At 40.0% G+C, this 14,282-nt stretch overlaps 1 protein-coding gene across 10 annotated transcripts in view; it reads right to left on the bottom strand.

Annotated features, from left to right (window-relative positions):
• DST (dystonin) overlaps positions 1–14,282 on the bottom strand; it is a gene marked incomplete at both ends in the record, with an annotated part of 487,217 nt that overhangs the window by 279,505 nt on the left and 193,430 nt on the right. For all 10 annotated transcript variants that reach the window (XM_079713903.1, XM_079713907.1, XM_079713908.1 and 7 more), the window contains one exon: positions 675–736. In XM_079713903.1, the coding sequence (XP_079570029.1) occupies positions 675–736 (62 nt within the window). The remainder of the gene's footprint in view (positions 1–674; positions 737–14,282) is intronic.

Raw genomic sequence — 14,282 nt, 5'->3', positions numbered from 1 at the left:
CTAGACTTCTGTCTGTAATCCATCCTTTTTATCTTTTTCTTAAAGATCTTTTTTTTATGTGGACCATTTTTAAAGTCTTTTATTGAATTTGTTACAATACTGCTTCTGTTTAATGTTTTGGTTTTTTGGCCGCAAGGCATGTGGGATCTTAGCTCCCTGACCAGGAATCAAACCCGCTGCCCCCTGCAATGGAAGGCGAAGTCTTAACCACTGGACCACCAGGGTAGTCCCTTTTTTTTTTTTTTTTTTTTTTTTAAATAAACCATCCTTAGTCCCACCTAACTCTCTGCCATCTGCATAAATCTGATGCCAGAACTTGCTTGGAATCTTGAGAGGAAAAAACATTACTGAGAATTGCAGTTTTTTTATGCCCTAACATGTAAATATTTACATATTTCTTAACCTGCTGAGATTTTTTAGAGTCCAATAATAAGAGGTTTTACTCATGCCACAGAAGACACTGCAATCACTGGGCACTCATCTACCACCCCCATCATGACCCACAGGCCATATACCAAATAATAAGAGATGCCTGAAATGCATGTGAAATGCTCTAGAACTGAAACTTCCCACTTGATACTGAAAAGCTGTGCTTCACAGCCATACAACCAAGTACTGCACAATAAATTAAAACCTGCAAGACAATCCAAGATGCAAAAGAAATATACACTGACCTTCATGAGATGCTGATTTATCCATTTTGTGAATGTCTTCTTCTGAACTTTGTCCCGTTCATCTGGAAGGGGGAAAAAAGATATAAAAGAAGGTTGGTAAAATCTATGAATAGGAGACTTTCATTATCACTATGCAAATAAAGAAGAGTAAGGTGTTCAAAAAGTACTGTTCGGTGCACTTGAATTTTCTTGGTAAGTTTTGGCACCTTGAGACTACCTGTGAGAAAGACTGGCCTCTTCCCAGTGTGGTGTTTGCCAGCACTGCCCTCCACACACTCTGCTGCATCATCCCCTCCGCCGCCACCACCAGGAAGTCCTCTCACCTCCACCGCCACCACCAGCCTCCACTGAGCCCCTGCATGAACTTCCCAAAGCACCTGACCACAGATTACATCCCAGCTGGTCTTCACGGCCACAAGAGGGAAGGGAGGCAGTGTCACTCCCATCTCATATAAGAGGAGACCAGGAGGTCGAGAGGTCAAAGGACTTGTCGACAATTATTCTGAAAAAAGGCTTAAAGCTGTGATAAAAGGCAGGACTGAATTCAGGTCTTCTGGCTGGAAGTGGACACTGGTTTAATCACGAACCATGCTGCTCTTCTCCTAGATTCCCTGTGTTGAACGATCTGGTAACAACAAAACGCCCCACTAGATCCTTGCCATAGAGAGTGATACTGTCCTGGTTACTAGACACGGTGCAGAGAAGGGTGAGGGGAGGTCTTATGATGCAGGTGGAAGAGCACTGGAACGTTCCGGTTCATCAAGTTATTATTTCAAAGACAATCCTAATCTCCAACATCTAGAGAGGATGCTGGAAGCCACACTCTCTCCCCGTCCTGCTCCCAGGCAGCAAACCCCACTCTCCTGAGTCCTCTTCCCTCCTCTCTACATCTGGGGCCGGCTCTTCTTTCTCCCCGTGGTCCTCTTTCTTTTCCCACCCCTGGTCCACATCTCCATCCTTCCCCTAGGGGCAAACAGGCCTCGCTCTCTTCATCTCTTTCTCTGCTCATTCTTCATCCCTGAGCCCCATAAACTACTTTAAATGGAACGAAAGTTTCTTTGAAAATGCTATGATCCAGCAATCCTACTCCTGGGCATATGTCTGAAGAAAAGCATAATTCGAAAAGACACATGCACCCCAATGTTCATTGCAGCACTATTTACAATAGCCAAGACATGGAAACAACCTAAATGTCCATCAACAGAAGAATGCATAAAGAAAACATGGTACACATATATACAATGCAGTACTACTTGGCCATAAGAAAGAATGAAATGATGCCATTTGCAGCAACATGGATGGACCTAGAGATCATCATACTAAGTGAAGTAAGTCAGACAGAGAAAGACAAATATCATATGATATCACTCTTATGTGGAATTCAATTTTTTTTAATATACAAATGAATTTATTTACAAAACAGAAACAGACTTACAGATCTTGAAAACAAACTTATGGTTACCAAAGGGGAAACATGGGTGGGGGGGTGATAAATCAGGAGCTTGGGATTAACACACACACACTACCATATATGACAGATAACCAGCAAGGACCTACTGTATAGCAAAGGGAACTCTACTCAATATTCTGTAATAACCTATGTGGGAAAAGAATCTGAGAAAAAATGAATATATGTATATGTATAACTGAATCACCTTGCTGTATACCTGAAACTAACACAATATTGTAAATCAACTATACTCCAATAAAATTTTAAAAAAAGAAGAAGAAAAGAAAATGCTTGTCCTATTCATGAAAAGTATTTACGTGCTTTACACTAATTTAAACATAAATTAAAATACTTAAATATGTCAACTGGGAAAAATATCTGTAAAATGGGACACAGATTACTAATATTAATACAAAATAAAAATAAAAAAGAATAAGATGAACATCAATGTATAACTGGGGAAAAGCAGACAATGAAAATGATTAAAAATTTATGAAATGAAATTAATTTTAAAAATGAAAAAAAGTAAATGCCCACAGGTACTCAACCTCACTAACAAATAATAATATAGAAAAAAAATAAGCTTTTTTACCTATCAAGTTGTCAAGATTTTATGAAAAAAATTCATGTTGACGAGGGCATGGGGAACAGATACATTTATATATATCTGTGGATATGCATATGCATATATATATATATATATATATATATATAGCTAGTGGAAATGTAATTTGTTTGAAATCTCCTAGACCTGCACTGTCAATACTGCAGCCCATAGTCACAGATGTGGCTATTTAACTTCAAACCAAAATTAATCAAAATAAAATAAAATTAACAATTCAGTTCCTTGGTAACACCAGTCACAATTCAAGTGTGCACTAACTAACGCTGGACAGGGTACGGATACAGAACATTCCCACTGTCACAAAAAATTTCTACTGGACAGTGCTGCTCTACGACAATTTGCCAATAAATATCAAAAGCCTTAAAAATATATTTAATTATATTTTGTACCCTTTATAATAATAAAGGGTATTATTATATTTAATACCCTTTCCCAGTAAGTCCACTTCTAAAATTTATCTTAAAACTATCATCATGGTTGTGCACAAAATGTATCTATGAGAATACAAATCAGTGTTATTATTTCCAAATAAAAGTTTAGGAAAAAACATAAATGTTCAATGATTTTTAAAAATGGATGAATTTTAATAAAGCAACCCAAAGGTTTGTTCAGATTCGATTCTTTGCATAGCTACCCAGTGATGGCATATTATTTAGAGCTCTCCTACCTTTTAATGCCGACATGAAAGGGCAGGGGAGGGACCCTGTAATTTCCCTTGTATTTCACAAGCATTTCTTCTCCAGAGTATCCCCTTGAAACCCTTCCCACTTCTGATCACCATCAGGGAGAATCCAAAAGGCACCTAAATAGGGCCTTGCATTTTGTACCGCCAATAACACATTCCTTTTCAGTGCCCAAACCTCTAGTCTCATTCTTGACTTCACTTTGGGTATTAAAAATTGGAAAAGCTGACCAAGAAGACAGAAGTTTGCTAAATCTGAATATAAATGCTCAGAATTTATGCTGAAATTATTAAACTTGCCTGATCCCCAACATAAAATCCCCAGGCACTTTGCATATAACTACTCCGCCAAGACCAATTTTATCAATAATTGTTAACCAACATTATCATCCACAAAATATTTATGAATTCCCCTGTTGGCCCCTCTGGGGCATGATCTCGACCTCAGTCATCTTTGTCTACGCACACTAGATGCCATGATGCTTCTATACACTCAACAAACAAATGCCCATGATGTGAATTAATTAGGTTTCCCAAAGGATAATCCTACTCAGGATAACAAGGTATAATTCCTTATATACTTAGACACGGTGGTATATATTACTGTATCTCTTAAAGTAATAATGATGTTGTAAATGTCTTTCAGCCTTGCTATTCCTAAAGAGGTCAGAACGAACCTAAATAATTAGTACGTAAGGCAAGAACAAAGAAGAAGAAGCAATCTGCTAGTCCCAGCTTCCCTCACTCACTCATCCCAGCATCCATCAGATCCTTGGATGAGCCCAGTGCTGTGTAGTGCTGGGCCCCCCAGACTGGACAGATAGAGCACTGGCCCTTGTTCTCTGGAGCTGTCACCTAGAGAGGGCACCTGACAGGAAGGTAGTGTGACAAGCACGCCAGCTGAGCAAAGGATGTGGCACTCACCAGGCAAGCAGTACAAAGGAGAGAAAGGCCACCCCTGTCCAGGGCAGGCAAGTGGGGCTGGAAGGAGGGCAAGGAGATTAATTAGCAAGACAGAAGCCAGCCCTGGTGCAGACTTCTCCATCAAAAAGAAACCCTCCACACCCTCTCCAGCATTTATTATTTGTAGATTTTTTGATGATGGCCGTTCTGACTGGTGTGAGATGATACCTCACTGTAGTTTTGATTTGCATTTCCCTAATAATTAGGGAATTTAAACTGGTGCAGCCACTATGCAGAACAGTATGGAGGTTCCTTAAAAAACTAAAAATAGAGCTACCATATGATCCAGCAATCCCACTCCCGGACATATATCCAGAGAATACCATAATTGAAAAAGATACATGCACCCTTATGTTCATAGCACCACTGTTTACAGTAGCCAACATGGAAGCAACCTAAATGTCTATTGACAGATGAATGGATAAAGAAGATGTGATACACATATACAATGAATATTACTCAGCCATAAAAAAGAATGAAATAATGTCATTTGCAGCCACATGGATGGACCTAGAGATTATCATATTATCATATTAAGTACAGTAAGTCAGACAGAGGACAAATATATATATATTTTATATATATATGTAAGCTATATATATATATATATAGCTTATATGTGGAATCTAAAAAAATGATACAAATGAACTTATTTACATAACAGACATAAACTCACACACATAGAAAACAAACTTATGGTTACCAAAGGGGAAAGGTTGGGGGGTCGAGATAAACTAGGAATTTGGGAGTAACATATACACACTACTATATATAAAATAGATAAATAACAAGGACCTACTGTATCTCTACTCAATATTCTGTAATAACCTATGTGGGAAAGGATCTGAAAAAGAATAGATATAATACTGGGTTGGCCAAAAAGTTCGTTCAGGTTTTCCGTAGGATGTTATGGAAAAACCCGAACAAACTTTTGGCCAACCCAATACATTTACAATGTTGTGTTAGTTTAAGGTGTACAGCACAGTGATTCAGTTTCTTTCAGGTATGCAGCACAGTGATTCAGCTTTACGTATAAAAAACTGTGTTGTGATTACGCAACACTGTAAATCAACTATAATTTGATAAAAATAAATTAATTTAAAAAAAGAAACCCTGATCTCATAATTTCAGGTTGAAAGAGGCTTAGTTAGAACTCAAGTGTCGTGATTCCCCCCAGAATTGCTTCCACTACCCCAAGATCCTGCCACCTTTCCTTTCAAAAGGAAGTACTGAGCACACCCCAGTCACAGACAGTGCTGGGGAGCCAGGCCCTCCTGACGGCTGTGAACTTTGGACAAGCGAGTGCAAACAAGGGAACCTGCTCAACAAAGTCTAGGGCTCCTATCACATTTCGGCAGTGCTTTTCTAACCTCCAGCAAAGAAAACAGAGTGAGGGAAAAAAAAAAAGAGTACTTCCTAGGCAATATCCACATTAATACCATCTAATTAATAACCTAGGACCCTAATGTTAAATCGTCAAGTAAAAAACAAAATGTACTATTAAAAATCCTTGTTCAAGAATAGACAGCTTCCATATCAAGTTATGAAATATGAGATGAAAAGCATTCCTGTAACTATCTACCAAAATTTCATTAATTTATTGAATCATCGCATAATAATATGAACTCTAACAAATTTACTCTGTCCCATTAAATTTAACATATGATGTGTATTATACAAACTCCTCTTGGTACATAATGGTTAATAAAATATATTTATTTTTAAAAAAGAATGTATATATATGTATAACTGAATCACTCTGCTGTACAGCAGAAATTAACACACTGTAAATCAACTATACTTCAATTAAAAAATAAATTTACAAAAATAAAATATATCTCTTTGGGTTGTGAAAAGCCATATACATTGATATGTTAATTGCATAATTTATGATGGAAAAATTAGAAGAATCTAATTATCTAATATTTGAGGATTATTAAATTCTGATTTGTCCTTTTAAAATATATATATATATATATATATATATATATATATATATTTACTTCTTTCTAAATTAATAAAAACCGGTCCTATATTTTAAGGAACATGAAGAATGGAACACACGTTCTTAAAAAATAATCTTTTAATGGTTAATTTTTTAGCCACGTGGTAGATCAAGAAAGCTGATTCAATCAAAGGATCAAATAATGAGAAATTCACTTAAATTATACAACCATAAAATAGCTTTTTTGATCACTGAGGTTTTGTTGTGGTTGTTGCTAGCAGCTTTTCAAAAGCACTGCTGAAAATATAAGGTGGGAGCTAAACATCTAGCAGGTTAATACTGAGGTAACACCTCGGGATTATGATCCACAGCTAAAGTACTGGCTAAGGTACAAAGACTAAAGTGAACTAAATAACACATGATTCACAGATTCTGATACTGTTTTCTAACAGTAACAACCTAATCTTTTCTTTTAAACTTCAATAAACCTAGATGATTCCCCTTCAAGTACACCAAGGGAGGTTCTTTAACATGTGAAGTTTCCCACAATGCTACAAGAATGAGGAAAGAGTTAATGTGGACATTAGGGGCTCAACTTTCTTCAGGAAAGCAACTTACAATCTGGGAATACTTTAAGCCTGAGGAGACTGTGATTTACCGCTTTTCATACCCATTATTTCAAAAGGGAGTATTCCTGATGATACCATCTAATTTTCCAAGTCTCATAATGGTTCTTTATTTCACTTCAGTGAGGGTTGTCTAACACTGAGATTTATATTTAGGGCAACGCTGCTAAGACAACAAAAAGGAAAAATCACTCCTGAGTTTTTAACTGATCCTACTGGTTTTACAGACTATCCATCTATTTTTCTGAATGAAGTTTTATAACATCCCTCTATTGGAAAATTATTTCATTTAGAGAGTACGTTTTAAATGAAAATATACATATATGATCAACTCGTAAAGTACAACATGGTTGAACATTCTATAAGGACACAGAATGCAAACAACAGAATTTGAAAAAAACAAAAAAGTACAAAAAGAGCACCAATTATTACAACTTACACTGTCTGGTCTTCAGTAAAATCCAATCAAAGCTAAATCCACTTCATATCACACACAAAATAACTATTAAGATTATTTCAACGCATAGCCTATGCCCAACAACAGGGGGAAGTTCTGTCCAGGGAGCCTCAGGAGTTGTCACGGGAGTCTGTCCAGATTTCCAGAAGGTGCCCCACAGTCTGCTATAGCCCCGCTGTGCGAACCCACTCAGGTCCTGCAACTTCCCTCTCCAATCCTGCAGCACGAAAGTGAGATAACGGGTAGGCTACTGACCCATGCAGCACATCAGCCCCACCAGCCTCGCGTTCCAGGCGCCATCATCTTTCAGGACCTGCCCCATCCTTGCGCGGGAAATCGGTCCAGCAACTCCCTAAACTTTCCATACCAAAGCTCATGTGTCAGAGTCCTGGTAAGTTTCTGGGTAGAAAGGAAAACACTGACTAGACACTCCCACTCACAAGCTGACAACCAGTCCACTCCCCCTTTTAAACAAACATGAGCAAAGCCAGCCTCCGCCACTATTTTGCAGGGGACGCAGACAACACTTACTAAAAAGAAACTAAATCATCTCTTTCTCCTTTGACGCTTAAAGCTGTTCAAATGAAGTCCCTTAAAAAGAGAGTTTTGATTGCCTAACTTTTTTGCAACGAGGCAAACCAATCGGATGTTGGATTTCACTGCTGCACCAGCTCATCACATTCCCTCCTCTAACACCCCAGGCAGGATTCCCCTGGGATAAAAAAAAAAACAAAACAACCACCAGCTCAACTAGTTTCACTCATCCCTGATATGTGTGCTATGAAGGTGGTTTAGGAAGCCCAACTTTATAGGCTAGACACACCTCCTTCAGGGGAAACACCACTATCAGGTATTTCTGCACCTTCACACATTTCCACGTGAATCTCACAGCGATTCTTTGAGCTGGATGGTACATCTTCGTTTTAAAGATGTAACAAACAAGGCTTGGGGAGATTAAGAAACTAGCCTGAGATTTCACAGTCTAAGTGGGATCTGAAATCTGATTCTAAAACCCACTTCTCTTCTATGTCATCAAATAACAGAACTTTTCTATGTCATCAAATAACAGAGCCCCCAATCTAATAATGCAAGAAAAACAAGGAGTCTCCAGCTTATAAGGACTTCACTTTCGAGGATGAAGAAAAGTGTCAGGAAAAGAGAATCCTTGCTCTAAAGAAGCACCAGACCAAGTGTCCCCAGCACGACTCTGTTTGCCTGAGACTTTAGACAAACAGACCTGCCCGAACAGAAACTGTACAAACAGTAACTCCACAAACAACAAACAGGAAATGATCACTACTTATTTTTGGCAACAGGGAATCAGCCAATTTGATCATGCCGAGGGAAGAGACAATGCCATGTTAACAGTGGCTTGAATGTGCTTTGAAACATTCAAGTATGATTTCTAACTCTACTCTAAATAGACTGTAAATGACAATTATATCAACTTCTGCAAAAGTTTAAAGTATCCTTCACTTTCTCTCCCTTTCCAATTGTCTGTTTCAGAGCCATGACCTCCACTATCGAAAAGCCTAAGCCTACCTATCTCCCTGAAAGAGAGTAATAATAATAGCAAACACTCACGGAGCGCTTGCTATGTGCCAGGTACTGTTTTCACCTACACGCATGTAACACAGACGGCATGGCATCCTCACACAACCATAATAGGATCATGCCACTCACAGAAGGACCCGAGGCACTTGAAGCTTAAACATTTGCCTGGGGGCTTCCCTGGTGGCGCAGTGGTTGAGAGTCCGCCTGCCGATGCAGGGGACACGGGTTCGTGCCCCGGTCCGGGAGGATCCCGCATGCCGTGGAGCGGCTGGGCCCGTGAGCCATGGCCGCTGAGCCTGAGCATCCGGAGCCTGTGCTCCGCAACGGGAGAGGCCACAACAGTGAGAGGCCCGCGTACCGCAAAAAAAAAAAAAAATTTGCCTGAGATCACAGAGCTACTAAGTGCAGGGGGTGGTGGGGAGAAGATGCAGTTTGCAAAAGCATGTTCAATATTATAATTTCATACTCGGAAAACAAAATACTAACTTTTAAAAAATTAGTTAACAAAAAGGAAAACCTGAGGCTTGGCCAAATCTTCAGTAGTGGGGATACACAAAAGATGTAATTCACACTCTGCACATCAGTGATTGTAGAGAGTGGAGGAAGGGTACTCAGGATGATTTCCAAGGAGGTCAGAATTTAGGATAAGGACGAGACTTCCGCATTTATTAATAAAGGTCAGGTGTGAATTTTAGAAGACGACCGGGAAACACTTGGCAAAAGGCTCTATCTAAAAAAAGAAAGAGAGAAAAAGAAGAAAGGAAGGAAGGAACAGAAGGATGGAAGAGGAAAGGAGGGAGGGAAAAGAAAAGATGAAGTGGTGGAGTTTTGTGGGAAAAAAGATGGGAGGAAAAGGAAAAAGGGGATCTAGGCAATTTCCCCGCTATTGCTGGGAAATAGCTCTGTAATACAATACAGTGAAAACAACAGGGGAAAAGCTGTAAGATTTCTTTCATTACAGAAGAAGGAAAACTGGCTGGAAGAAATAGTTGGGATCAGTGCGAAGACTAGCTCCTGAAAACTGAAAGACAATGTCCAGCTGTGACCAGGGAGCTGGGTGAGAGGGGGTCAGACCTGCTGCCATCATCACCCCTCAGGCCCCCTGTGAGCCTCACCCCTCATCACCTGGGGCCCCTTGGCCTCATCCCAGTAACAACAGCCCTGCCCACTTGACAGGACCTTCACCCACAGTGGTCTTGGCCAACATCACTGGGACAGGAGGTTGGAGGTGCAATGGATAAGAGATGGGAGTCCCTGCTCCTGTTTTGGTTGAAAACTCTTCCCAAATATTCCCACAGAAGCATCATGTTCCCATGAGCACAGAGGTGCAGCTGATGTCCATTTCCGGTTCACCCATTGGTCTGTGTGTCCTGCTTCTGTGGGACCACGGACGTAGAGGAAGAAACTGAACATCTCTGAGGCATAGCCACGCCCACCCCTTCCCCATTTTGTTAAAAGCAAGATTCTTTTCAGGACAATTCCACCAAAATTATGCCATTGACCTGTCCGTCATTTTATAAAAGGTTGCAAAACATCATGAATGAAAGTATACCAATGTTATTTCCCAGTAATTCTTTAGCTTAGTCACAACTCCAAAGTCCCATATATCAATACTTCAAGCCTATAGCTGATCTCCCAATAAGAAGGCCTATTCCAGATATGCTGTCTTTACTTCTGGCCACAGCAGACCTCGGGCTTTTGCATGATGCAAAGACACACTTTAACACTTTGATGGAGAGAGGTTCTCTTCTCTCATTTTCAAGGTCCAATTCTTCTTAGCTTAAACAGAATTCTTTCTCTTCTACAAGAAATGACAGCATCAAAAACTCTAGGGCTGGCCTTCCCTGGTGGCGCAGTGGCTGAGAGTCTGCCTGCCGATGCAGGGGACACGGGTTCGTGCCCCAGTCCGGGAAGATCCCACATGCCGTGGAGCGGCTGGGCCTGTGAGCCATGGCTGCTGAGCCTGCGCGTCTGGAGCCTGTGCTCCGCAACGGGAGAGGCCACAACAATGAGAGGCCCACGTACCACAAAAAAAAAAAAAAAAAAAAAAAAACTCTAGGGCTGTCCTTTTCTCATTACTGGTTTTATCAACTTAAATTCCCAATGCTGATTATTTTCTTAGCATTTGTTTTTTATAACTATTATTTTTTAAGATCTGAATCTGAATGAAATTGACATTATTTTCTATCGTCATCCCTCCTTGATCAGAGCATGATAAACCTACTGCTTCTGTGCTAGATCTAAGCATGGTCAAAAACCACATTTAAAAAGGAGTTATTTAAAAAAAAAAAAAAGGAGTTATTTGCATATCTAAATGATAATCTTCATAGAAAAGCTCTTCACGTTTTCAGAAATCCTTAAACCTTCTGCCAAGGAAATGAAGGCAGCTTAAAAAGGAGATGGAACTGACAATACATCTCAGACACACAGTATAATAAAATCTTCAGATTTATGCTCCCTGGCAGTACATGAGGAAATTATACAATATTAGAAATGAGAATAAGAAAAAGTTTAAAATAAAAAATTTTTAATTCTAAATAAACCATTTAAAAGAAAGTATAGAAAATTATGTTCTATAAATAGTTGGGTAGGAAGAGTGTTTCAAAACAAGTTATAAAACCCAAAAGAAACTAGACATATAATGGCTAACAAATTTGACAAAGCAGATGCTATAAATGAAGTTTAAAAAAAACATGAGCAACAAAGAAAATAAATGCTACATATATAATACACACCAAGAATATCCAAAATAGATGCAAAAGTCCTATTAATATTCAGTAAGAAGAAAAGGCAGCCCCTCCCCAACTACACAAGTCAAAGGAATGAAAAAGATTCAGGGAAAGGCTCCCCCAGCCTTCCAATCAGGAAATGCACGTGAAGCAAATTATTTCATACTGGCAAAAATTTTATAAGAATGACAATAACTAATGCAGAGACAGGCAGACCCATGTGTACAATGGCAAAAAAATTTTGAGAGCAATTTGTCAGGATCCACTACAAATTAAAATGCATACAACTTTCTGTATGAACAATTCTACCGGTAGTAAAACTAAAGAAATACTTGCATATATATGATCAGCATACAAGAATGTTTACTGTAGCAAAATATATGAAGCCACTTAAATGTCAGTCAATAGGAAGCTAGATGAATGAATTATATATACTTCACCCACCTTCTAGAATATTAATAAGGGAAAACTTGTACGTAGTGACATAAAAAGATTCCAAGATACACAGTTAAGTGGAAAAATGCAAAATAATAAATACACATAAAAGAGGCACATCAAATTGAGAAAGCCATTTCATCATTAAGAGTGGAAGCTGGGCTTCCCTGGTGGCGCAGTGGTTGCGAGTCCGCCTGCCGATGCAGGGGATGTGGGTTCGTGCCCCGGTCTGGGAAGATCCCACATGCCGCGGAGCGGCTGGGCCCGTGAGCCATGGCCGCTGAGCCTGCGCATCCGGAGCCTGTGCTCCGCAACGGGAGAGGCCACAGCAGTGAGAAGCCCGCGTACCGCAAAAAAAAAAAAAAAAAAAAAAAAAAAAAAAAAAAAAGAGTGGAAGCTAGAAGAGGAGGGGGTTGGTGTCAAAAATTTCACATTTCATTCTGCATATTTCTAGACGGAGTGTTTCAATCTTTTACAAGGAAGATGTATCTGTGTATTACTATTAACAATAATTGTGAGGAAAAAAGTGTTTCAAGTTATTTTATTCATTTAGGTATTCAATACTCCGGTAGACTCTACAGAAGATACAGGGAAAAGACGGACAGCCGGAGCACCCCCAACTCAGATCCGAAGATGGAGAGAAGCACCTCAGCTGTGGGTAGGCTTGTTCTTAGGCTGCTGGGGGCAGAAGGGAGGGAGAAAAGGAGGGAGGGGATGGAGAAGCGGGGTGGAGAAGGGGGGAGGGGGGAGGGAGAAGAGAGGGGAGGGACAGGGAGGGGAGGAGGAAGGGAAAGGGGAGGAGTCAGAGGCCGGGAGAAGAACAGGAGGGGCAGCTGGTGACACCTCTTCAGAGGATGGCTGCCCAGGCTGGGATACTAAAGGATGAGTCTTTAGAGAGTCTCTGAAAGAAGAATCAGTAACTGAGAAAATACTCAGAAATTACCCTGCTTGGAGGGCATCCTCGGTCGAAGTTTAACTGCCATGCAGCAAAATGCAGTCTGGTTTTGTCCTGGTTGTCAGGAATCCAGAAATAGCACAGGGGTGGAATGTGATAAGTAAGCTAAGGCATAGATGATGGAGAACAATAGACCCCATAAATCCTTGCCACAAACACCCTTTTGTGTATCTGCTGCCCCGTCCCCATCAATGATCAGATCACATGCTCCGCTGTCAGGACAGCGGCTGCGGACCAACAGGATCAGATCAACAGGATCGGATCAACAGTACCAGGTGCTAATGGGTTCTGCTCTGAAGAAGAATTTACTGGTATCTGTTCTCACGATTGGCCAAGAATTGAACATAAAACTCCTAGTATCTGCTTTTTATCTTTCTCCCACCTGAGAATAAAGAACCTTCCAGTTACAGCTACACTGTTGGAAGGTAAGTGCTGTCTTCGAGCTGACTGCTGCTGTTCTGAGTCACTGTGCAGGACAGAAAGTCTCTGCAGTTCTCTGTCTGTGTTACACTAGCTTCCCAAGTCCATGAAAATATAGGGTGACTCACACGCACAACACTTTCCCTCCTGTAACAGTCCGGCCAGACCCAGAGTGAGTCAGCAGCGGGGATAAGAAGGTGGAGATCACCAAAGACAAGACCCTGAAGCACTGGGGAAACGTTCAACCTAGGCTTGTTTCACACTGAGACTGCCTCCTGCCCAAGGTTTTTTTTTTTTTTTCTTTCCATACTGATTTTTTATTTATTTGTTCATCTAAATGGAAAGAAAAGTCAGGGTTTTAAGGTCTGTAGAAATGGACAAACTTTTCCAGGCCTCTGAAGCACTTGAAGATACAATTAAAAAGAAAAGCTTCCTTATTCTCTTGTCTGCATAGTTATGGCAGTAACTCAACTTAAAACAGAGCAGGGCTGCTGGTTAAAACAGAATTAATGTTAGTCCAATTACACCCTCACTTTTTTTTGGCTGTTTTTTTTATTTTTTTTTAACATCTTTACCGGAGTATAATTGCTTTACAATGGTGTATTGGTTTCTGCTGTATAACAAAGTGAATCAACTACATGTATACATATATCCCCATATCCCCTACCTCTTGTGCCTCCCTCCCTCGCTTTATTTAAATGTAGTTTACAGCTCGTGGGGACATGTGCCTTAGTTACAGGATCACCAAGCATGCCCTGGTAGGCTTT

The sequence above is a fragment of the Hyperoodon ampullatus genome (genome assembly GCF_949752795.1).
Source record: "Hyperoodon ampullatus genome assembly, chromosome: 10".
Classification (NCBI taxonomy): Eukaryota; Metazoa; Chordata; class Mammalia; order Artiodactyla; family Ziphiidae; genus Hyperoodon; species Hyperoodon ampullatus.
The sequence above is the reverse complement of the archived record's forward strand: the minus strand, read 5'-3'. Positions and strand labels throughout refer to the sequence as shown.